The sequence below is a fragment of the Takifugu rubripes genome, chromosome 8 (genome assembly GCF_901000725.2).
Source record: "Takifugu rubripes chromosome 8, fTakRub1.2, whole genome shotgun sequence".
NCBI lineage: Eukaryota > Metazoa > Chordata > Actinopteri > Tetraodontiformes > Tetraodontidae > Takifugu > Takifugu rubripes.
The window spans coordinates 19,322,483-19,347,610 of NC_042292.1; the positions used below are offsets into that span (position 1 = coordinate 19,322,483).

The 25,128-nt window shown below is 50.4% G+C and overlaps 2 protein-coding genes across 4 annotated transcripts in view; one reads left to right on the forward strand and one right to left on the reverse strand.

The window, feature by feature from the left end:
- The first annotated feature begins 10,041 nt into the window (after positions 1–10,041).
- Positions 10,042–15,978, forward strand: tfr2 (transferrin receptor 2). 3 transcript variants are annotated; one of them, XM_029839992.1, is made up of 18 exons: positions 10,042–10,092; positions 11,191–11,226; positions 11,296–11,506; positions 11,579–11,762; positions 12,528–12,668; positions 12,740–12,848; positions 12,916–13,158; positions 13,238–13,377; positions 13,446–13,621; positions 13,686–13,805; positions 13,903–13,985; positions 14,058–14,121; positions 14,224–14,291; positions 14,435–14,505; positions 14,632–14,716; positions 14,788–15,012; positions 15,194–15,334; positions 15,409–15,978. In XM_029839992.1, exons 2-18 carry the CDS (start codon positions 11,197–11,199, stop codon positions 15,658–15,660), a joined length of 2,343 nt encoding a protein of 780 aa, XP_029695852.1. In that variant the 5' UTR covers positions 10,042–10,092; positions 11,191–11,196; the 3' UTR covers positions 15,661–15,978. The 3 variants fall into 3 exon arrangements, with proteins under 3 accessions (XP_029695852.1, XP_029695853.1, XP_029695854.1); XM_029839993.1 differs by lacking the exon at positions 10,042–10,092 and adding an exon at positions 10,143–10,148; XM_029839994.1 differs by lacking the exon at positions 10,042–10,092 and adding an exon at positions 10,740–10,758.
- The window catches only part of LOC101070789 (disks large homolog 4-like), a 10,697-nt gene continuing 1,433 nt past the window's right edge, over positions 15,865–25,128 (reverse strand). The window contains exons 4-19 of the mRNA XM_029839999.1: positions 23,416–23,535; positions 20,506–20,556; positions 19,930–20,054; positions 19,689–19,858; positions 19,418–19,554; positions 19,195–19,345; positions 18,822–19,090; positions 18,515–18,714; positions 18,259–18,435; positions 18,150–18,187; positions 18,031–18,078; positions 17,655–17,756; positions 17,414–17,586; positions 17,198–17,307; positions 17,021–17,112; positions 15,865–16,943 (exon numbers count right to left, since the gene is read on the reverse strand). Coding sequence (XP_029695859.1) covers positions 16,837–16,943; positions 17,021–17,112; positions 17,198–17,307; positions 17,414–17,586; positions 17,655–17,756; positions 18,031–18,078; positions 18,150–18,187; positions 18,259–18,435; positions 18,515–18,714; positions 18,822–19,090; positions 19,195–19,345; positions 19,418–19,554; positions 19,689–19,858; positions 19,930–20,054; positions 20,506–20,556; positions 23,416–23,535 — 2,070 coding nt within the window. The 3' untranslated portion in view covers positions 15,865–16,836. The remainder of the gene's footprint in view (positions 16,944–17,020; positions 17,113–17,197; positions 17,308–17,413; positions 17,587–17,654; positions 17,757–18,030; positions 18,079–18,149; positions 18,188–18,258; positions 18,436–18,514; positions 18,715–18,821; positions 19,091–19,194; positions 19,346–19,417; positions 19,555–19,688; positions 19,859–19,929; positions 20,055–20,505; positions 20,557–23,415; positions 23,536–25,128) is intronic.

Here is a 25,128-nt window from a genome sequence, read left to right on the forward strand (position 1 = left end):
GACAGGCAGGTAAACGCTGGAAGGTCGTGCATAGCAGAGACAATCTGGCACCGAGTGAGTGTGAGGCTGGAGAATATATACTGGTAGGTGAACTGATTGATGAGTAAGGGCAGGTGTGTGATCAGTGACTGAGAGCAGGTGTGTGATCAGTGACTGAGAGCAGGTGTGTGATCAGTGACTGAGAGCAGGTGTGGTGATCAGAGGGTGTGGTGTGAGCAGGGCAGTGGAAAAGTACTGAGTCCATGGGCTGGAGCAGGGTGTGACAGAACCCCCCCCTCAAGGGACAGCTCCCGACGTCCCCAAAAAGTCCCATGAGCCAGGGTGGGAGGAGGGGGAAACTGGAAGGCGGGTTAGAATTCCTGAGAGGAGGACAAGGTCACCTGCAGATCTCCCGTCTGCGACCGGGAATCCTCCTCTGGCTCAGGAGCTGGAGCAGCAGTAGGGCCGATAGTACGCACCCCTCTGCAAGGAAAGCCCCCAACCATGCTGTGAGAGGGCTGATCTGGATTCTGCCGATGAAAGTCACGGAGGAGCTGTCGGTCATCAGGCAGGCATCAGAGGGCTCTCTCGGACAGGCTTGACCTTGGACACATGGAAGGTTGGGTGAACCCTCATGGACCGGGGAAGCTTGAGCCTGACTGCCACCGGATTGATGACTCTTTTGATGGGAAACAGTCCAATGAACTTGGGAGCCAGCTTGTTGGACTCCACCCGCAGTGGAAGATCCCGGGTGGAGAGCCAGACCTTCTGGCCCACCTGATATTCTGGAGCTTGGGAACGACGACGGTTGGCAGCAGAGGAGTAGCGGCCAGCAGTCTTTAGGAGGGAGGCTCTAGCTCGGGCCCAGGTCCGATGACAGCGATGGAGGAAGGCTTGAACTGAGGGGTAAGAGGCCTCCTCCTCCAGGGCTGGGAAGAGGGGTGGCTGATACCCATAGGCACACCGAAAAGGAGACAGGCCTGTGGCAGAGCTTGTCAAAGTGTTGTGAGCATATTCCACCCACAACAGCTGCTGGGACCAGGAAGATGGATTCTGGGACACAGTACACTGAAGGGCTGTTTCCATTTGTTGGTTCACCCTTTCAGTCTGGCCATTGGATTGAGGATGGAACCCTGATGACAGACTCGGCGTGGCTCCCAGCAATCTGCAGAACTCCTGCCAGAACACGGAAGAGAACTGGGGTCCCCTGTCTGAGACTACATCCACAGGAATTCCATGGAGATGGAAGACATGGTCGAGGAGTAGTTGGGCAGTCTCTTTAGCTGATGGGAGCTTGGGTAAGGGGACGAAGTGAGCCATCTTGGAGAAGCAATCCACGATTGTAAGTATGGCCGTCTTCCCCTCAGATGGTGGCAGACCAGTGACAAAGTCTAAAGAAATGTGTGACCAGGGACGATGCGGCACAGGAAGTGGCTGTAGAAGACCGGACGGGGCCTGACGAGAAGACTTGTTCTGGTTGCAGGTAGGGCAGGCGTTGACATATTTCCGGGTGTCCTCTAACGAGGGCCACCAGAAGCGTTGCTGGAGGATGTCACAGGTTCTCTGGATCCCCGGATGACAGGAAAACCTAGAGGCATGAGCCCACTGGAGCACTTCTGGCCTTAGGGTTGCATTCACATGCATGCGATCTGGGGGGCAAGCACTGGGACCAGCCTCTGTAGAGGTTCTCACCCTCTCCTCGATCTCCCACGTCAGGGATGCGACAACACAAGGAGACGGTAGAATGGTGTCTGCAGGGATGGATTCATCCCCCTCTCGCTGAAACTGGCGTGACAAAGCGTCTGGTTTGACATTGCGGGAGCCGGGTCTGTAGGAGAGGGAGAAATCAAACCTGGTGAAGAAGAGGGCCCATCGTGCCTGTCGGGAGTTGAGTCTCTTAGCGGTCCGGATGTATTCCAGGTTCTTATGATCTGTCCAAACTAAGAAGGGCTGCTTAGTTCCCTCAAGCCAGTGTCGCCACTCCTCTAGGGCCAGCTTGACAGCCAGAAGCTCCCGATTGCCAATGTCGTAATTTCTCTCAGCCGGTGAAAGACGCCGAGAGAAGAAAGCACATGGATGGAATTTCTGGTCACCTGCTGCTCGCTGAGACAGGACTGCACCCACTCCAACATCGGAAGCATCCACCTCCACAACGAACTGTCGTTCAATCTCCGGGACCTGGAGGATGGGTGCTGAGCTGAACCGGTTCTTCAGGGTCTGGAAAGCAGAGTCTGCAGCGTGGGACCAGCGGAAGGGACTCTTGGGGGAGGTCGACATGGTGAGGGGAGCAGCAATGGAGCTATAGTTCCGGATGAAGCGTCGATAAAAGTTTGCAAAACCCAGGAAACGCTGCAGTTGCTTACGGGTCTCCGGAACTGGCCAGGACTTTACCGCCTCCACCTTAGCAGGATCCATCTCCAAGCGTCCCTCGGCCACAATGTAGCCAAGAAAAGCCACCGACTGGGTGTGGAACTCGCATTTCTCAACCTTGACGAACAGTGAATTCTCCAGGAGACGCTGCAACACCGTCCTGACATGGTGAACGTGATCCTCAAGGCAGGTGGAGAAGATAAGAATGTCGTCCAAGTAGACAAACACATATTTGTTGATCATGTCCCGGAGGACATCATTCACCAAGGCTTGGAAGACAGCGGGGGCATTGGTGAGACCGAATGGCATCACCAAATACTCATAATGTCCAGTGGGGGTGTTGAAGGCCGTCTTCCACTCGTCCCCCTCCCTGATGCGTCCGAGGTGGTAGGCATTACGAAGGTCAAGCTTGGTGAAGATCTTGGCCCCTTGAAGTAGCTCATAGGCAGAGGAAATGAGTGGTAGGGGGTACTGGTTCTTGACTGATGTCGTTGAGACCCCGGTAATCGATGCAAGGGCGCAGGGTCTTGTCCACAAAGAAGAATCCTGCCCCTGCAGGGGATGAAGAAGGGCGTATGATTCCTGCAGCCAGGGAGTCATTAATATAGCCCTCCATGGCCTCCCGCTCTGGACCAGACAGAGAGTAGAGGCGCCCCTTAGGAGGTGACGTGCCAGGCTTCAGATCAATACCGCAGTCGTAAGGGCGGTGGGGGGGCAGAGAGGTAGCTCGGGTTTTACTGAACACCTCCCTGAGGTCGTGGTACTCAGCAGGGACTCTGGCCAGGTCCAGGCAGGTGCTGGGGAGCGTAGTCTGGCGCGGCATTGATGTATCCTGAAGGCAGACCTGGTGGCAGAAGCCGCTCCAGCTGGGAATAGTGGCTGTGGTCCAGTCGACATGCGGGTTGTGTTTGCGGAGCCAAGGAAATCCCAGGATCAGAGGAATGTTGGATGAGGGCAGGAGAAGAAACTGGATGGTCTCATGATGGTTACCAGAAATCAGCATGTGAACAGGGGCAGTCTGGTGGGCAACCGTTCCCAGGAGATGACCATCCAGGGCCCTGGCAGGAATCGGTGGGTTGAGGGGAATCCTCTCTAGCCCGAGTTGCATAGCCAAGCCCTCGTCCATAATATTGCCATCGGAACCGGAGTCAATGAAGGTGGCCAGGGTGTGAGAGCCATCGGCGAGAAGAAGCTTGGCTAGAAAGAGGGGGTGTTTAATCTGTGAGGAAGATTTCACTCCCACATGACTCACCAGGACTTCCTCATTCACTGGTGAGCTCTGCCTTTTAACGGACAGAGAGAGATAAAATGTCCATATTGCCTGCAGTACATACAGAGATTCCCCATCTGGCGACACTGACGCTCCTCTGGTGTGAGTCTGGTGCGACCCAGTTGCATCGGTTCTGGGTCAGCAGGAACAGGGGCCGAAGCGGGGGGGAATCCAGGCGGTGAGCTGCCGTGGAAGGTGCGGGGTTCTGTCTCCTTTCTCTTCTCCAGGCCCTGACACGGAGATCCAGTCGAGTGCGGAGTTCGATGAGTTCATCCAGTGTGGCAGGTAGAGGGTAAGAAACCAGTTCGTCCTTGATATACTCTGCTAAACCATGTAGAAAGGCATCCCGGAGTGCAGCCAGGTTCCAGTCACTCTGACGAGCCTTGGTCCGGAAGTCGATGGAGTAATCTGCCACGGACTGATTCCCCTGCTGTATGGAGAGGAGCTCCAAAGTGCCATCTGGACCCATAGCTCCCAGCCCGAAGACCTTGCGCAGCTCCTTCGAGAAGGCCTGGAATGAAGCACAGGCAGGAGTCTGCCTCTCCCACTCTGCAGTTCCCCAGAGGAGAGCTCTTCCTGTCAGGTTGCTGATGACGTATGCCACCTTGGCTCCCTCAGTGGCAAATGTGTGTGGCTGCAGACTGAAGAGCAGGGAACAGGAAGTCAGGAAGGGACAACAGAGCTTGGGATCCCCATTGTAGCGCTCTGGGGCCCCCAGCCGGGGTTCTGATATCATCCTCGGCAGCGCTGGAACGGGAGCAGGAGGTGGAGGTGCTGGTGCAGAGACTGTGGCCTCTGGAGAGGAAAGGGTGGAGGTCAGCTGTTGCAGTTGAGCAGTGAGGGCTGTGATGGCCCTGGCTTGGGCCGCCGCAGCTTGTCGGGTATGGGCAGCCGCCTCCTCCAACCGCTGCTCATGAAGCATGAGTACTCCCTCAATTCTCTCAAACCGATCCCGTGGTGACGGTGGTTCTGCTGGGTCCATGATTGGCCAGATTGTACTGTGACGGGTATGGTATGGACCCAAGTGCAGTACAAAACAGGCAATAAACTGATGATCCGTTAACAGGTTTATTAACTGTAATCTGGCAAAAAGAACAGTTCGAGGGCGGGGCAGTGGACTTGGTCGAGGCAGGCAAAAAGTCAGTAACCGGGAGGCAGGCAGAATCAGGCAAACAATCCAGAGGGAGACTGGCTGAGCTCGTGGTCAAGACAGAAGACAAAGTTAATTTACCGGGGGTCAGGCAGAACAGGCAGGTTGTAAACAGGCAGGGTCGATTCCAGGAAGACAGGCAGGTAAACGCTAGAAGGTCGTGCATAGCAGAGACAATCTGGCACTGAGTGAGTGTGAGGCTGGAGAATATGTACTGGTAGGTGAACTGATTGATGAGTGAGGGCAGGTGTGTGATCAGTGAGTGAGGGCAGGTGTGTGATCAGTGGCTGAGAGCAGGTGTGTGATCAGAGGGTGTGGTGTGAGCAGGGGAGTGGAAAAGAACTGAGTCCATGGGCTGGAGCAGGGTGTGACAATATCAGCAAACTCGGGTTTGACTCAACATCACATCAGTTTGAGTGAAAGAAACTTTGGAATCTTCCGTCGTGTAACGCATTACGTCACTTCCTGTCTCCTTAGTAGAGTTCGTTGGTGCACGGTGTGTGTTGGATTCACTTTATTTAAAATTGAATACTCGGGAAAGTCTAGTCACCTGATAACAACAGGGAGAAATAACTTATATTAGCGTTAGCATGGCCTCACCGTCTGTTTCACCCAGTGTCTTTGTCTGTTCAGCAAGTGAAATGTTTAGTTACTCCTCTGCCTCCTTTAGTGAAGGGAATAGGTGCAGAAAGTGGAGTTTATTTACGGCTATGGAGGCGAGACTTAGCGAGCCTGAGACGCGGTTCCGCAGCTTGGAGTTAGCTGGAGTTGCGTCAGGTAGCCAGGAGAAGCTAGCTGCTGCGGAGCCGCCTAGCATAGCTTCAGCTAGCGGTCCCCCGGCAGCAGCCGAGCAGCCGGCTAGCCAGGGCGGCTGGGTGACGGTTCGCAGGAAGCGTAGCCCAAAACAAAGGCCCACGGTGCCCCACCACCCGCTTCCCGTGGCTAACTGCTTTTCCCCACTCGGCGACACACCCGCTAAGAAACCGACCCTGGTAATTGGCGACTCTGTTTTGTGCTACGTGAAGCCGACTCCAGCGACCATCGTTAAGAGCATTCCGGGGGCCAGAGCGGGCGACATAGAAGCCAATTTATGGCTGCTGGCGAGACGTAAACGTAAATTTGGTAAAGTTATTATTCACGGCGGAGCCAACGACACCCGGCTTCATCGGTCAAAGGGGTCACCAAAATTAACTTGGAGTCGGTGTGCAACTACGCAAAAACGATGTCGGACTCCGTAGCATTCTCTGGTCCCCTCCCCAATCTGGCCAGCGATGAGATGTTTAGCCGCATGTCATCGCTCCGTCGCTGGCTGTCACGGTGGTGCCCCGAAAACCAGGTGGCCTTTGTAGACAGTTGGAGCACTTTTTGGGGAAAACCTGGTCTGATTAGGAGAGACGGTGTCCATCCCACACGGGATGGTGTCTCTCTCATTTCTAGTAATCTGGCTAATTTTATTAGACCCAAAGTGACCTGACAATCCAGGGTCCAGACCAGGATGCAGAGTTGTAGTCTTACACACCTCTCTGCTGCTTCCTTAGAACCCTCATCCACCAACAATAACATATTTAACACTATAGAGGTAGTCTCTGTTCCACGGTTAAAAGTTCACCAAGCACAGAGCAGGGGAGCGGTCAATCACCATAATCTTATTAAAATTAATACCAAAGCAGTTGGAGAAACTAATATCACAATTAAGTGTGGACTGTTAAATATTAGATCTCTTTTGTGTAAATCCCTGTTAGTGCACGACCTGATAGCGGATCATCACATTGATTTATTTTGTCTCACTGAGACCTGGCTTCAGGAGGAGTATGTGAGCTTAAATGAATCTACTCCTCCTACCCATCTTAATTATCATATTCCTCGTGTTACTGGTCGAGGAGAGGGAGTGGCAGCAATCTATCACTCCAAGTTATTAATTAATCCCAGACCAAAACATAGCTTCAGTTCATTTGAAAGCCTGACTCTTGGCATCACCCATCTGAACTGGAGGACAGAAAAGCCACTTTTGTTTGTAGTTGTATATCGGCCCCCTGCTGGGTCACATTCAGAGTTCCTGTCTGAGTTCTCTGATTTCTTATCTGACTTGGTCCTTAGAACGGACAAAGTCATTATCATTGGAGACTTTAATATCCATGTTGACATTGTAAATGACAGCTTTAGAAATGGCTTCATTTCATTACTTGAGTCAGTTGGTTTCTTCCAGCAGATAAACTGTCACAGCTGCGGGCAATCATGCCCGTGAGCCGCCTGGCCCCGCACACCTGTTGTGCATCAGGACTCTAATGAGCACTCTTCTTAATCCCCGGAGGCACACCTGCTCCCTGCCAGATCGTTATTCGTTCCTGATGACTTTCCTGCGTATTCCTGTTTGCCTGCCTGCCCGGTTCCGACCTTGCCTGTTCGTGACCATTCTGTTTAGTCTGCTCCCCTGTAAACTCTGTCTGCCTTCTGCCCGATCTCGACCTTGCTTGTCCTCGACTATTCTGTTCTGCTCGCTCCCCGGTGAATCCTGTCTGTTGTCTGTGTCCGACAATAAAGCGGTGTTCAGCCAGACTCGTGTGTCGCATTTGGGTTCTTATCTGGTTCCTGACAATAAACCAACCAACTCATAGCTTCAATCACACCCTAGATCTAGTCCTGACTTATGGTGTTGAGGTAGAACATGTGTCAGTGTTCCCTCAGAACCCCCTCCTGTCAGACCATTCTTTGATCACTTTCACATTTATGATTAAGGATTCTTCTATCCTCAGAACTCAGTCTTACTATAGCAGATGTCTCTCAGATAATGCTGTAGCTAAGTTTAAGGAAGTGATCCCTGTGCTGATCCCAGGACCACTGTGTGTTCCCCCAGGGATCAATCATTATAATCTTAGCCCTGCTGAGGTTGACTCTATTGCTGAAGGTGCAGCAACCTCACTGAGAATCACGCTTGATTCTGTTGCCCCCCTGAAAAAGAAAATAGTAAATCAGAGGAGGTGTGGCCCCTGGTATAATTCACATATCAGGACCCTCAAGCAGAAAGTGTGAAGACTAGAAAGGAAGTGGCATTTTTGTAAAATAGACAGCTATCATGTAGCCTGGAAAGACTGTCTATTAGTTTACAAAAAGGCCCTTCGCAAGGCTAGAACAGCTTATTTTTCTTCTTTAATTGAGGAAAATAAGAACAACCCCAGGTTTCTTTTCAGCACTGTGGCCAAATTAACCAAGAGTCACAGTGTTTTAGATCCATGTGTCCCTTCTTCCCTTAGTGGTGAAGACTTCATGAGCTTCTTCACTGATAAAATTCTAGCTATCAGAGAGAAAGCTAACTAGGCCATCCCAACAACTGGACCATCACCAGATGTGCTGACTGTGGGAACATGCAGGGTCTCCAACGAGCCCTTAAGCTCCTTCAGCCCTATATATTTTTCTGAGGCGTCTTCGCTAATTCTGAAATCCAAGACCACCACGTGTCTTTTAGATCCCATCCCAACACACCTGTTGAAGGATGTTCTACCACTGATAGGCAGTTCTATCCTGGACCAGATCAATGGTTCTTTAGTGACAGGTTATGTACCCCGGTCCTACAAGGTGGCAGTGATTAAGCCGTTGCTTAAAAACCATCACTAGATCCTGATGTCTTAGCAAATTATAGGCCAATATCCAACCTTCCTTTTATCTCTAAAGTTCTAGAGAAGGTGGTGGTGACTCAGGTACTGGAGCACCTGCAGAGAAACAGCCTGTTTGAGATGTTTCAGTCAGGCTTTAGAGCTCATCACAGCACAGAAACTGCACTTCTTAAAGTTACTAATGATCTTCTCATAGCTTCAGATCATGGACTGGTCTCTATGCTGGTTCTGCTGGACCTCAGTGCTGCTTTTGATACAGTTGATCACAGCATCCTGTTACAGAGACTGGAACATGTGATTGGGATTAAAGGGACAGCACTAGACTGGTTTAGATCATATTTATCTGATAGATATCAGTTTGCTCATGTCCATGGTGTTCCCTCCCCATACAGTAGGGTTAGCCATGGAGTTCCTCAAGGTTCTGTACTTGGACCAATCCTTTTCACCTTGTACATGCTGCCCTTAGGGAACATTATTCGGCAGCATGGGATAAATTTTCATTGTTATGCTGATGAGACTCAGCTTTATTTATCCATGAAACCAGAGGAGACAGAGAAGTTAGTGAAGCTCCAGACCTGTCTTAAAGACATAAAGTCCTGGATGTCTTCAGATTTCCTCCTCCTTAACTCAGGAAAAAATGAGGTCGGGAAACTACTGACCCACCATGATACTGAAACATTAGTCCAGCATTTGTTACTTCCAGGCTGGACTACTGTAATTCTTTATTATCAGGGTGTCCAAACAACTCTTTAAGAAGCCTCCAGTTGATCCAAAATGCTGCAGCCAGAGTTCTGACAGGTATTGACCACAGAGATCACATGACTCCTGTACTGGCGTCTCTTCATTGGCTGCCCGTTAAATTTAGAATAATTTTTAAAACCCTTCTTTTGACCTACCAGGTCCTCAGAGGCCTAGCTCCATCCTACCTGGAGGAGCTAGTGATACCTTACCGGCCCAATAGACCTCTCCGCTCTCAGAATGCTGGTCTACTTGTGGTCCCCAGAGTCTCTAGGGGTAAAATAGGGGGCCGAGCATTTAGCTACCAGGCCCCCCTGCTATGGAACCAGCTCCCTGTCCAGGTACGGGAGGCTGACTCCATCTCTACTTTTAAGATCAGACTTAAAACCTTCCTCTTTGAAAAAGCTTATTGTTACTAATTCTGTAGTTCCAGTTACTATTATAGACAGACAAATTATCATAATCATTCGGTTAACATCTTAGCTGTGCTGTTATAGGCCGAGGCTGCCGGGGTCCAGACATGGACAACATGATCACCTGACAGGCCTCTGTCACCCCACTGGGTCATGGTCTCCTCTCCTCTCCTCTCCTCTCCTCTCCTCTCCTCTCCTCTCCTCTCCTCTCCTCTCCTCTCCTCTCCCATCCCCTCCAAACAATTTGGATTGTAACAGACGCTATATAAATAAAGATTGATTGATTGCTTGAGTAACAACAGGGAGACACATTTAGTGTAGAAACCTGGAATACTTCATCAAATCAGCACAATATAACAGAACATCAACGCCTGATAAAACTGAGAAAAATGAGAAAACTGACAATATGTGGCAATAACAACCGCCTGTTGACCTTTCGACCACAACGGGGGTCAGGATGAAGGGGCGGGACTTCCACAAGGTCACGTGACCAGTGGACTTTCTGATGTTGACACACAAACTGGTGATAAAACAGTCAGCAAGTAGAGAAGGATCAGACAGGTGGGTTAAAATCATGACTGGAGGAAACAATTGTGTGTGTGTGAGTGTGTGTGCGAGTGAGTGTGTCTGTGTGTGTGAGTGAGTGAGTGTGTGTCAGAGTGAGTGTGTGTGACTGTGTGTGTGTGAGTGAGTGTGTGTGTGTATGTTTGTGTGTGAGTGTATGTGTGTGTGAGTGTGTGAGTGTATGTATCCAAGGTAGTTTTCTCTGTCAACTGGACTGTTTCTTCTCTTGAGGACGTTTCTCCTTCTATCCAGAAGGCTTCTTCAGTTCTGAAGTCGCTGGGGAGAGAGCTTGAAAATATATAGCCCCTGTGGACCGTCTGCATGCTAATGTTCTGGGTGGTCACCTGAGAGTCGTTAGCAGGGTCGTTGGTCGGGTCGTTCACCTAGTTTCTGTTGAGGTGTCTCCCCTTTGTCTGCTGGGTCACATGGTGATGAGTCACTGGGTCTCCTGGAATGGGGTGAACGTTTGGTTTGTTGGTGGAAGGAGTGGAGGACTGCATTGTTGTGGGTGACAGGAAGTGCCTCAGGCCACCACCTCTGTTCAAGGATGGTTTTTCCAATTTGACATGGATGCTTCCTTGACCCCCCTCTCAGACCAGCGGTCTTCTCTGACCAGTACCCGTACTTGGCTGTCCTGGAAGGAGCGCCCACTCTCCTTTAGGTGTAAGTGGACCTGCTGAGTCCTGACCTGAAGAGGTGGCGCGTCTGTGTTGTGCTGTTCTTCTGTGGAGAGGTTGTTTGGTTTCCCCAATGTACAGTTCCTTGCATTTCTCCTGGCACTGTACAGCATAAACAACATTACTTTGTTTGGGTCTTGGTGTCTTGTCCTTTGGGTGTACTAACCTCTGTCTGAGAGTGTTGCTGCTGAATGAGTGTGTGTGACTGTGTGTGTGTGAGTGTGTGTGTGTATGTGTGTGAGTGCGTGCATGCGTGTATGCGTGAGAGTGTGTGTGTGTGCCAGTGTGTGTGAATGTGTGCGTGTATGTCTGTCTGTGTGTGTGAGTGTTTATTTGTGTGTGTGTTTATGTTTGTGTACGTGTGTGTGTGCCATTGTTGTTAGGATTAAAACTAATGAATGGTCTTTATTCTTGGTAGGTTGTCATGGAAACCATCAGGACTCCTCTGAGACAGGTGAGACTCAGGTGAGCCAAAGTCCCCCCCTGTGTCCTGTAACCATGGTTGCGGCCTCTCTGTGTCCAGTCCTCTTCAGTGAATGTGTCCAGGGGTGACGAGGTGGGCGGAGCCCAGTGGGCGGAGCTGAGGTTTGTGACCTCAGAGGTTGACCAGGCGGATGAGGCAGAGGAGGCGGGGCCAGGAAGTGACATCACAACATTGATGCTTGCTTATCATCATGGCTCCAGGAGAGCTGGTGTGTTACTGTGTATGTGTGGAGTTACCATCTTTACTACAGGTACACACACACGTGCACATTAATAAACACCAATTGGTTGTTAATTAAGTGGGTGTGGCCTGTCTTTTTCAGCATTTTTATTGGCCTACGCAGTGTTTAGTGGGCACTACTGCTCCCAAGTGGGGGTGCAGGAGGAGGAGCAACATGGGGGTCTGGATAAAGCACCTGCAGAGAGTGGGGCGGGGCTTTACCTGGGTCAGCTGAGGGTGATGATGAGGAGGCTGCTGCAGGATGAAGACATCCACAACATAGTCAGGTGGTGCATTAATTACTGATTGACCTTTGACCTATTGTGTCTGCGACTTGTGACAGTTAAATCTTTAGATGTTTCGACGTGTAAGTTGATCTTTGTTATTCTGTTCACCTGTGCACCTAAGGTAGGTTCTCATCTGTCTTCAGAGCTGTAATCAGAGTAAGTTGGCCCACTTTCTTGAAGATGTTTTTTACTTACATCTGCTCCAAGACTCAAGGATCATGCTGAGATACTTTATCCTCCCTATGTGGCCCTGTGAAGGTCAGAAGCTGCAACTCTTTAACAGGTCACCTCGCTCTTGTGGGAAACATCCCTCATCGTATCAGAACCGCAAACAAACCAGTTTGTCTTTGTATGACTACAGAACCAGAATCTGTTGAACCCTGATCGAAGGTTCCTGGACAGCCCACATGTAGGGTAACTGAACAATAACCCAGCGACAGGAAAATTACCTAAAACTTCACTAGGAACATCAAAGTCCACCTCAAGCTGACCCAGAAAAACGTGGGAATTCATTTAATTTGTTCCTGAAGGTGTATGAGAGGGAAAATGTCCCCAACGCCATAAAAGACGTGTCCTGATTTGTTTGGACCGTTGAGGACCTCAAGCCAGCTGTGCTAAATCAGACTGGTTTTCTCCTGTTCTCTTCTTGGGAGCAACATCTGCTCACTGGTTAATCAGGCCTCTCTCGTTGTTAGCTGAGTTGCTGCAGGTGAGCTGCTCAGTTCAGGTGTTTTTGTGAGATGTTTTCTGCTGGGTCTCCTACAGCCGTGTCAGTAGAGCCAGTCATCCTCCAGGTTCCTCCGAGGGAACCTTACTGGCCTCAGAGGTCCTCCACTGGTTCAGGGAGATGCACATGGACCACACCTGGACCGAGTCGCTGTATGCCACACTGCAGTTCCCCCACAGGTAGGCAGATGGGTCAGGTGACAGATCATGTGATGGACTGTGGTGGACTGGAGGTTTGTGGCCATGTGCAGGTCTCTGAGGAGCTCTGTGTGGCTGCTGGACTCTGCAGGACTGGTCTCAGAGCAGATCCCTCTGAACCCGTCTGACTACTGTCCCTACAGCGCCACAGGAACGGCCATGGTGAGATGCAGACAGCCTGTCACCATGCCAACTGCAGCAGCCAGGGTAAACATTTCTGCACCTACAGGGAGGAGTAGTCTATGCCAACTACGGCCGACAGCAGGACTTCTACTGGCTGAGGAGCAGCGGCGTGTCTGTGGTCGGATCTGTGGTGGTGATTCGTGTCGGGGGTGACGTCACTTTTGCTGAGAAGGTCTGGATGGCTGAGAGGAACAGAGCTGGAGGAGTGTTGATCTACCCCGACCCTGCTGACCTGCCACAGGACCCCCGTCGGCTCGGACTGAACACACACACTGCGGTTTCTGAACATGTAACACACACACACACAGACACACACCTCCACCAGCCTCCTGCTCCTAGCCAATCAGTATCTGTTTCGACAAGCACAGGTCCATCTGGGCTCAGGTGACCCCTTTACCCCTGGCTTTCCTTCGTTCAATCACACCCAGTTCCCGTCCATCCAGTCCTCCGGTCTCCCACTCATTCCTGTCCTGCCAATAAGCGCCACTGTAGCTGCCAAACTGCTCAGGTACATCTGCCACCGTCTCAGGAGGTCTCAGGTGGAGGTGTGACTACACTGACCTCTGCATGTCTCAGCCAGCTGACAGGTCTGTCCTGTCCCCCGTCCTGGAGGGTTCGGCTGCCCTATGTACGCTGCGTGGTTGGTCCAGACTTAAGCTCTGCACGCAAGGTGAAGATGTCAGTCAACAACGAGATGATGCCGGTCCTGCTCAACAACATCTTCTCATCTCTGGAGGGCCAGGTTGAGCCAGGTATTCAGCCAGAAGCCAGGTCGACATAACTTTCCTGTCTATGACCACGGTCTCTCTGCATCAGACCAGTACATCATACTGGGAGCGCAGAGGGATTCACTGGGCCCAGGAGCCGCTAAGTCTGGTGTTGGGACCGCTATCCTTCTGGAGCTCGCTAGAACCTTCTCAGCCATGGTGAAAAATGGTGAGACTCATCTGTGCAGGTACCTGTTGGTGATAGGCAGGGGTAGATCACGTGTGTGTGTGTGTGTGTGTGTGTGTGTGTGTGTGTGTGTGTTCAGGTTTTAGTCCAAGACGAAGTTTGCTGTTTGTCAGTTGGGATGCTGGAGACTTCGGGAATGTTGGAGCTACTGAGTGGCTGGAGGTCTGTCCAATCCAATCAAGGTAACTTGCCTTTGGTAGCCATGGTAACGCAGTAATTACCTGTATTTACCAGGGATACCTCTCCATGCTCCACCTGAAGGCTGTGGCCTACTTCAGTCTGGACCAGGCAGTGATGGGTAAGACAGCCCATCACAGCAACCGTCTGTGCCTGGGAAAAACATCTGGAAATGAAAACATCTGTCTGTCTGTCCACCCTCTGACTGTCTGTCTGCCTGTAGGTGACGACATCTTGTCTGCCCACAGCAGCCCTCTGCTGGTTGACCTGCTGGATGCTGCCATCAGACAGGTGAGCAAATGATTGATAGAAGCTTGTGGTTGTTGTGTTCCTGCAGAAGTTTATACTGATGCCGGTATCAGTATTCTAATGTGTGTGTATGTGTGTGTGGGTGTGCGCGTGCGCGTGCGTGTGTGTGTATGGGTGTGTGAAAGGTGGAGCATCCAAAACATGCAGGACAGACGATTTACAGCCAGGCAGAGCAAAATGGAGGCAGCTGGAGGATGTAAGAACTCCCACACACACACACACACACACACACACACGCACACACACACACACACACACACACACACACACACACACACACACAGTTCTTGGTTTGGCTGTTGACATATGTCTCCTCCGTCAGCCTGAAACCGTTGTACGTGAACAGCGGTGCGTACAGTTTTACAGCGTTTGCAGGTGTTCCAGCCATGGAGCTCAGGTTCACTGAGGTGCGTTTTAACCTCCGCACACCTGTTCTGTCCTGTGATGTCACTGTGACGTCATTTCATTTTACATTCAGGAACGAGCCTACCCGTTTGTCAACACACCCTTGGACAGTGTTGCCCGTCTTCAGGAAGTGCTTGGAGGTCGTCTGGGCATTGCTGGGAGGAGTTTAGGGGAGCTGGTGGGAGAGATGGTGCTGCGACTGGCCCACGACCACATCCTGCCACTGCGCATCACTTCCTACGCTCAGACAGTGCTGCAGTTCAGCGCTAAACTCAACAAACACTCCCCAGAGCTGCAGGTTTGCTAGCCTCAGCAACAATCACCAACACAGTTAAATCTCATCTTTACACACGCATTTCAGTCTCATGTGTTTGTTAGGAAGTTTTGATCGTCACCTTGTTGTCTTTGGTAAAAAGACGGTCAGAGTTCAGCTGGAACTCCTTTAATGAGGTGTTGGGTTGTTTTGTTGTTGTCATCAGTCCAGAGGGTTATCGCCTCAGTGGGTCTTCAGCGCCAGAGGCGACTACGGCCGTGCTGCCAAGGCATTACAGAGTGCCATCGACCACAGCGACTTATATGACCCGGCCACTCTACGCTCCTACAACACCCGCATCATGAGGGTACACGTCCTGCAGATACCCCCTACGCTACCTCGATCGCCATCGTTTCATAGAGGCTGTCCTGTGTTGTTCAGGTGGAATACTTCTTCTTGTCTCAGTACGTGTCGGTGGTGGACACACCCTTCCGTCATGTGATCCACGGCCATGGTGAGCACACTCTGAGTGCTCTCAGTGAGCACCTGGACCGACTGACCTCTGACCCTGAACGCTTCGATGAGAAACGCTTCAGAAGACAGCTCGCTCTGTTCACGTGGACACTGCAGGGCGCCGCCAATGCCATGAGCGCACACGTGTGGAACATACACACCACACACACACAAGCATGATATATATGATGTATATCATAAATAACATTCCTGTTGAAGACAAGAACGTGCATATTTTATATTTCGTTGTTATAATCTTTCTATTTGATCAAACAGGAAATTCATGTGGTCCAAATGATGCAGATTATTGAGGCTCTCGTCAGTCTGGCTCATCTTTCCACACTAGCTTAATAAAAGAATAGAAAAAAAATCACAACAATACTGAGTTTTATATACAATTTATTTAAATTAATTTAGAACTAACTGTTTCATATTACAGCAACTGAACAACTGTGTACGTGTGTATCAGTTTGTGTGATAATAAATATTGAGATATGCTTTTATCGCTTCTATAAAGTGTTACTTCAGTGCTCAGAAAGAAAGATTAGCGCAGTTATGTAGTTGTGTGTAAGATTATATTCATATTAATATTCACAATGACCCTGATATTCAGTCAAGAGCAGCTCTGGAACCATCAGAAACCAGGTTGGGAGGCGCCATGTTGGATCCACCATCAGTTCCAGTTGCCATGGTTACAAAGTGTTCACAGTTATGCATGGTGTCAAGTTAAGAACACGCTGTGGTCACTGTTTATGCTGCAGGAATCACAGGTGCTGAGACTTGTGGGTAATGTAGTGTTAAATCCTCCTGACTACAGCAGACAAGGAGGGTTTGGTTCACAGTCCAGGCAGAAGAGGACGTCGGTGTTCGTCCCAGTGGACAGGCGAGGGTTGTTACTGTCCAAGCAATGAGGCATCGTGGGTAATGTGCTCCAGCGGGGAGTCACCGGGATGGAATGCTGGCTGTTGTCGTCCAGTTGTTGATACTTTTAGCCCTGAATAGACTGTGTGTTTGAGCCCCTTCGTGTATTTACAGTCACACGAGTCTTTCTGTACACACACGAGCGCACGCACGCATCAGTTTCACACAAATAAATAAATGGGAGAATAAATATTGAAATGCCAACTCAACTTTACAGCTTCATTATTTTCTGATTGTCCAGATCATTGATTTAACAGATAATCAATCATCTGCCCATCAGACCCACAGGTCCATCGGTCCAGACCCATCGGGACACTTGCTCGTCCTGCAGAAGTAGAATGAAAACTGTAGAAAGATGCTCACGCTCCATCAGGCTGAGAGGAGCAGGAGGAGGTGGTTTCCATGGAGACACCACTGACGGGCTGCAGCGGCCAATCAGAGTCTGTTTCGAGCGGGAACCCAGATGTAAGGACCACTCTGCTCCTCGATGACCACTTTAACCAGGTGGTACACCTCCTCGAAGCTGTCGCCGTGGACGATGGCTAAACACACACACACACACACTCACAGTCCATCTCTCAGGTTTAGTCTGTTTTAAATACATCAGGTGTGTGTTTACCTGTAAAGCACTCAAGGAAATCTTGTTCCAGTTTAATCGCTCGATCCAAAGCTTTCCTTGCTTGGTCCTCTGACAGACGCTTGTTCAGATCCCTGCAGACACACACACACACACACACTCTAGCATCTATAACCTGAACCAGAGACGTCTTCTTCAGAAGCACTCCTTGACACTTACAGGATGTTCTCCAGGGACCGTGGTCTGATGAAGATGGCGATGGGGTGGAGCTGAGCGGCCTGCAGCCTCCTCACAGCGTTGGCGGATACGTCCAGGATACAGTGTTTTCCCTGGGGAGCGGATGCACACACACACACACACACACACACACGCACAGTTAACTCTGATACCATGTGGACCAGTCCCCTCCAGGTGTGGGATGACGCTGCGTCTCACCTGTTCTGCCACCTGTCGGACGCTCTGCACAGACGTCCCGTACAGGTGATTGTTGTATTGACCTGCCTCGATGAAGCGATGCGACTGGATGTCCCTCTCCATCTGTTCCCGTGACGACACAAAATGGTAATCACGCCCGTCTATCTCGTAGTCTCTGCGAGGACGAGTGGTGTCTGCAGACAGAGGAGCTTCTCACTTCCTGTTCACGTCACAGCTTCTGCCTGAACCTGAAGACACTTACGAGGGACGCAGGAACCAAACTTGTCGGGGTACTCTGACAGCAGGTCGTCGTTGACTCGGTCTTTGGTTGGCCCCAAGATAATGACGGGACGAGCGTAGTCCACTGAGGAGACAAGGACGTTTATTTACAGTAGCAAAGCCGCAGCTGTGGGTTTGTCTACCTCAAATCATTGTGTTTAACTGGTGCTTTGTGTGGGTTTATGTGTCCTCGTTGAATCGTTTTCTTTTTTTCCCCTTTCAGTTTTTATTTCATTTGGGTCTTTTGGCTGTTTGGTGATTCCTTGTCGTCTGCTCCCCCTCCGTTGTGGTTTGTGTTTTTCTCTTGCCGTGTGTTGTTGTCAGGCGGTTTGTGTCCTTTGAGCTCTGTTCTGACTGACCTTCCATCTGCGTGACCAGCTCGTAGCTGTGAACGAAGGCTTCTCTCCCTGCGAGGACACAACTCAGCGTCAGGCTCAGAACGTCTTAGACTCTGACTGTTGTCTGTCCTGTGTCTCACCTTTACTCTTCAGACGTGACCACTCCTTCCTCTCCACTCTAAAGTACACAAACAAGACAGCATGACTGACTGTGGTGCACTGGCACTGCTCTGTGTGCGCTTTATTAACCTTTTTTTGGATGGGACGTATCCCAGTTCCTCCAGCTCCCCCTGCTGGTTGACCCGCCTGGCTTGCCACCATTCGTCATCAGTGCTGTCCATCACGTGGAAAACCTCCCCAAAATTAAAGTCCAAGGCCTGTGACAGGACACCGCAGTCCCACTGCTTGTCATATTCAAACAATGCCCTGAAACAGTCCAGCGGTTAAACCTCGTCATCAGGATGTGACCCGGTTAGCATCAGCGCCGCCGCAGATGTCCAGTTACCTGATGTAGAAGCTGCGATTCGCTCTCAGACTTCCTGACGAGCTGTTCATCATCTGCTCCCTCAGGTCGTGGATCTTGGCTTCAAACCGACTGTACTCCTCAGGTCTGTACTGAGCTACTATGGTGACGGCCTGTCCAGCGTTCTTCAGAGCGGCGGCTGCCTGTTCGTGTGTAGCGTACCTGAGATCCACACCATTTACCTACACACACACACACACACACACACACGGGTCTTTATTGTTTGGTTTTTGGTTCTCTGGGTCAGGGTTAGATCAGGTGAGTCATGTGATCTGGTCCCTGTACTCACACTCAGAATCTGGTCCCCTTTCCGGAGCTCCCCACTCAGGTCTGCTGGCCCTCCTGCGAGGATGAAGGAGATGAAGATGCCCTCTCCATCCTCTCCACCCACGATGTTGAAACCAAGACCAGTGGATCCACGTTGTACGCAAACCCGGCGAGGTTCTCGAGAATAGTCATCATCTCCCATCAGACCACGGGGGATCGGTGAGTAGCGCCGTGGCGAGAGAGGAGGGAGGGCTTGTGGGTAATCGCACATGTAGTCAGGGTCCATGTAGGCTGCAGAGATAACCAGGAACATGATTTCGTCAAGTGATGGTGGCTGTCTAGGCTCGCATCGCCTTCGGGGTCAAATGGTTCCACAAAACAGGAAGTACACGTACAGCTCGTCAGGTCAGGTGGGCTGTATCGATCTACGTGGTGGCTGAACTGGGAGGTGGGTGTAGCCACCTTCAGGTAGACCACCTCCCCGGTGTTTTTCAGGGCAGAAACAGCATCTTCATGGAGAACATCCTCCAGAGACATGTGGTTCACCTACAGGGGTCAGAGGTCGTCAGATCGCTTGTCACTCAGCACTACTCACAGAAAACATGGTGGTTCTCATACAGCAATTATTTTATCCCCGATCTGTAGCCGTCCGTCACGGTGCGCCGCTCCTCCCTCGATAATCTTTGTGACGTAGATGCTGTTGTCTCCAGGAACATGTTGGTTCCCGACACCACCAGCGATGCTGAAGCCGAGACCTGGACCAGAGAGTCTGGTGAGCCATCTTACAAATACTGGAATTGCTCAGGATGTTTAGCAGGAACCAAGAGAAGGATTCATGGAGCATTTTCCCCAGGACCTCCTGACCAGGCCTGGAACATGCTGATCCTACCTTTGGGACCTTTAATCAGTTTGATCTGGATGATGCGCTCACTGGGCGGACGCCGCCGTAGAACATACAGCCTGACAACAGGCCCCGCCTCCTTCAGTGCCTCCACGGCGATGGAGTGAGTGACCTCCCGAACATCCACATCATTAACAAACATAATGCTGTCGTTCACCCTGGAAACGGAGACACACAAGCGTTACGATCTGAGGCTCCGCCCAGATCTTTGAGGTTAACGTGGACGAACCTCAGCCGTCCGTCCTGAGCAGCCGCGCCTCCGGGGATGATCTTAGTGATGAAGATGGACGGATCGTCTCCAACGTGAGGGTTGTCAGTTCCTCCAGCAATACTGAAACCCAGACCAGAGTTCCCCTGGGACACACACACAGACACGCACACACACATACACACACGTGCACACACACACACACACACACACATGTGCGTGCCAGATTCAGTGCAAAGTAATAGTTTTATGACAGCAGGGAAGGAAAATATTCTGCCGCAGTACCAGTAGAGACCAACAGGGGCCCCCAGAAACATGTGACCAGGAGTAAATGACGTCATCCTTTACGGTTCTAACGTTATCACATGTTCTACTGTGACCTATTGACCCAATCTGGACCAAATCTGGACTCTGACTTCATATTTTGCAAATTAGGATTTTGTAGTTCATCCATGTTATGTTATTTTGTGTCTGTGTGTGTGTGTGTGTTTGTGTTTGTGTGTGTGTGTGAGCGCATGCGTGTGCATGACTGTGTGTGCGCGTGGGTGTATATGTGGCCGTGCATGTTCATGTACGTGAGTGTGTGCGTGTTCTCACCCTCTCTAGTGTGATCTCTTCATACTCCAGCTCTCCTTCCGATCCGTTCATCTGTAAAAACACAAGTTTCACCACATGACCAGCATCTCCATGGCAACAGCTGTTGAGCCCTCAGGGAGCTGGTTGCCTGGCAACAGTGACTGTAGCTATAGTGACCACCTCTCTCTTACATTAACTGATCTATAGAGTCATCACTGTTTTGTCACTCGTTTATTTTGAGGAGCCCAGATGGAGGTGGATCACAGTGAGTTCACCTGTGGGACTGGATCAATGATCATCACCTGTTTGGGTCACCATCACTCAGAACCCTGAGTGACCTCAGTGTCATCCTATCTCTTGTTTGGGTCACGCCAGAAGCAAACAGTCAGAAAGAGTCTGCAGTCATTAATTCCATCAGAGAACGAGGAAGCATCAGCATGTAACGAGTGAGACGTCAGTAAGATGAGAATTCTGCTTTAGCCTGAAGTGCTAACAGCTGCTAACGTTACCACACTTCTGTGATGACAAGAGAGCTTCAATAGAGTTACATAACAGAGAGAGTGGGCGAGAGAGGTAGACTGACAGAAGGAGAGAGAGGCTGCATTACAGTTCTCTGTGAATTAATTAACGCTGCTGCTCCTGGTTTCCCTTGACACTAAATCCTGCAGCAGCAAAAGGCTAACGGGCTCCGTCAGCTCAACGCTAACAGTGCTACAGCAAATGTGAGAGGGGACGTGCGTATTCACATCAACTAAAGATGATGAAGGTGAAGACCTTCATCTTGCACCACCAACATGCCAGCTTGTTCCAGCGATGCTGATCAGATACACACAGATGAGTTGGGGGGCGGGGGGGTATGTCCTTCCTGCACTCATCCACCTGAGGGCAGGTGAAATACCCCCCTCACTGCTGGACTCCACATTTCTATTTATAAGCTGCTTATTAAGCTAGACGTGCTAAAGCAGCTACCTTGAAAATGACAACTTGCACTTCTTATCTGCTAGCTTTGTCTGCTAATTCCTATGCTAATCTCCAGATCCAACAGCATTTCCATCACACTGTAACACCAAGTTACCAAACCAAACACCAAAACTAACGTCGTAATCAGGTTTGTCAAGTTAAAAGGATGCTGAGTAGAATCCAGTTATTTACATTCACAGAATTCACAAAAGCAACGCAGGAAGCTAAACAAGAACACGAGTTAGCATTCTTGAGAACCGAGACACCATTACAGAAATCTACAGTCACAGAAACGGATATGACAGTCGGAGCGGCTGATGGTCCTGGAGCCACCCAACGCTGCCTCAGCCCGCTGGTCAAGATACGTAGCTAAAGCTCCTCTACATTTTCAGCTACTTCCAAAAAACCAGGCCCCGCCTCCTGACAGAGACAGGTGTCTTCCTCCTGGCCTGATTGGTCAGAGGTGAGGCCCCGCCCCCCGCAGTGACGCGCATACCATCATCCTCTGCCTGTGTCTCTTGGCTCTCCTTACGTTGTTGATGAATCTTCGTCCCATCTTCTTGGCGTACCACACAGATGCAAACATCACTTCCTGTTTCCTCTCGCTCTCTCTTTCCCTCCCTCTCTTACATAAAGCGTGATGGAGCAGCGGATGAATAATTGATAACTAAACATAAATGACAGGAAGCTCGTTTAGTGTCCTGGGTGTATGAACGAAGACCAAGTCATCCTTCGTTCATCTGGAGAGAGAGATGCTCCTGTATCCAGAGAGAGAGCTACATCACTCGATCATCCCTCGTTCATCCCGACAAAAGAGAGCTGCTAAAGATGTTCCTCCGAAAATGGAAAAGGGAAAACGGTTCTTCACTGCTCTCCGTCTGTCATCGCTTCTTTCTCCTCCACTCGTCCGATCTCTCTCTGCTTCACTGCACATCTCCTCTCTCTCCCTCCCCCTCTCTCCCTCTCCCTCCTTCTCTCTTTCCCTCTCCCTCCCTCTCTCTCTCCCTCTCTCTCTCCCTCTCCCCTCCCCCCATCTCTCTCTCCCTCTCCCCTCTCTCTCCCTCTCTCTCTCTTCCTCCCCCCTCTCTCTCCATCCCTCTCTCCCTCCCTCTCTCTCTCTTCCTCTCTCTCTGTTTCTGGCTGAAGGAATCCCCTCCCCTCTGTGATGTCACTGATGGTTGAGAGAGAGAGACAGATACATCCAGGCTAATGTTGTTGCCACGGTAACACCCCATCAGCCTCCCCTCTATTTCTCTTGTTGCCAAGGTGATGGTGGAGCGAAGAAGGCAGAAGAATTAATCAGAAGCGGCCCACATGGTTTGTGTGTGTTTGTCCATGTGTGTGTCCTTGTGTGTGTCCATGTGTGTGTCCATGTGTGTGTCCATGTGTGTGTAATAGAGAGAGATGGGGGGGGGGGGGGGGCAGAACCTCCTGAAACACCTGAGAACCTCTTCAAGGATCTTTACTCTGTTTTGTGTTCCAGGGTTCATGGAACAGAAGACCTTCAAGGATCCCAAGGACCTTCTTACCCCCCCACCAGGAGCTACAAGGACCTTCTTCACCCCCCCCCCCCCACCACCACCACCACCCGGAGCTTGAAGGAGCAATCGACAAGGTTTCCTACTGCAACATCTTTCCGGGACTCCAGGACCTTCTCAGTGACCCTGTTATGTCCAGGATGGAATAACAGGAAATTAGGGTCTCCCTTCACAACCAAGCTTGTCAGGGACCTTTCAGCCTCCTTCAGGGCCAGGTCAAGGACCCCTCAGGCTTCAGTCAGGGAGCGCCCTCTAGCGGACAGGCGGGGTCCTGACGCTCCATCCGTCAGTACGCCCGATTTGGTGCTTTTTCTTCATGTGGACTGACGGAGCAGGTTGTTGTCAATTACATGTACAGATCAGTTATAGATCAGAGACACAATGTATCAGTTTGTGTGTGTGTGTGTGTGTGTGTGTGTGTGTGTGTATTTACAGTGAGTGCTGCAGGTTGTGTGTATCCATCCAAGTGGCGCAACTCTGTGCTGCGTCCGTGAGTCATGTGACCAGGGCTTGGGTCCGCAGGTGGGGTCTCGTCGTCTTGGTAACGATACTTCTGTCGTGACACCAATGACATCAGCTGTTAGCATCAACTGTTAGCACTGAATATTAGCAACAGAATGTTAAAGATGAAAGCCAAAAATATGAAAAGCTGTTGAGGAAACCTGAAAACCCTCAGGACTCCTGGGGAAGATTTCATGTTTAAAACTATTAATTTGAACAGCAGAGAGAGAGAGAGAGAGGGAGAGAGAGAGAGAGCGAGTGCAATGTGGTTGTCATGGTAATAAAAGAAGATGCCCTGACATACTGACCTGGACGTGGTCAAATGCTGTTTTACTGGAAGTTGCAGCATACTGAATATTTAGCAATGATTTAGTGTGTGTGTGTGTGTGTGTGTGTGTGTGTGTGTGTGTGTGAGAGAGAGAGAGAGAGAGAGAGCTAAAGATAGTAGAAGCTATTTCTGATCCAACACTTCTGTCTCTGCACTTGTTCAGCAGGAAAAGAAGAAAGTGAATAAATGTTGTCACTGTTCATGGAACTCCTAGAGCGAACAGGATTAAAACGAGCGTCGACATCTGCTGAAAACACACAGAAACGTGGCAGGATGCCCCCAAAGCCCAGGAAGCGTGTCAGCACCCAAATGGGTGAAAACAGCCAACTTGGGTAAAGGACCACGGATGAAGGAGAAGGACGATAATAAACAAGGTGTGATGAAGTTTGATGGGTGGAAACGAACTCTTCGGCAACAGCTGATGTTGAAAGGATGACATCATGGGTGATAGTAGCGCTCCTCACAGCCTCACACCACTGCTTCAAATGTTTTGATCCGTTTAGCTTCAGGACGAGCTGCCGCGGTTAGCTGACATGACCTGTTGCATGTGACGCTGGTCACTTAACACCCCGAGACGGAACCAGAATTATTCTGACTACAAGGAAACACTCGATGTGTGAAAGGAACACGTGTGTCTTCAAGATTGTGACACAGTCTCTTCATGTTCGGCTATGGCTAACAGCTACCACAGACATGCTAATGTAGTGGACACATGCACACACGCAGAATAATCAATGGAAGGACGTAAACACACATTACATACATGCAGCTTTCATGCTTTCTGAGGACATACATGTGTTACGTGGTGTGTGTGAGTGTGTGTGTGTGTTTGCAGTTGTGTGTTTTAGTGGATGCACGCTACCAGGCTGCTCTTACCTTAGTGGTGACAATGCAGAGGCAGTCCATAGCCACACACACACACACACACACACACACACACTCACACACACACACACACACACACACACACACACACACACACACACACTCACTCACTCACTCACTCACTCACTCACTCGCACACTCACTCACTGGCACACGCACACACTCGCAACCACACACACCCGCACATATTTCTACCACACTCACACACACATGCTTGATATCTCTCTACTCTCTCTCTCTCTCTCTCTCTGTCACCCTCCCCCCCTCTCTCACTCTCCCCTTGTCGTCTGTCGTTTGCTTGCTCTCCTCCTCTATCTCTCTGTCTGTCGGCAACAAGAGGACGGGAGAGAGAAGGAGAGAGAGAAAGAGGGTCGAGCAAGACAGATGAAGAAGACTGGTGTGTTTTTTCCTTTTTTCTTGGAGGTGATGCAG

What these genes read in the sequence shown, in the direction of transcription:
- tfr2 (XM_029839992.1), top strand. Translation starts at nt 11,197, where the DNA reads ATGGAAACCATCAGGACTCCTCTGAGACAG. An exon ending in TGGATGCTGCCATCAGACAG is followed by an intron (nt 14,292 to 14,434) that starts GTGAGCAAATGA and finishes GGTGTGTGAAAG; the next exon opens with GTGGAGCATCCAAAACATGC. An exon ending in AATGGAGGCAGCTGGAGGAT is followed by an intron (nt 14,506 to 14,631) that starts GTAAGAACTCCC and finishes CTCCTCCGTCAG; the next exon opens with CCTGAAACCGTTGTACGTGA.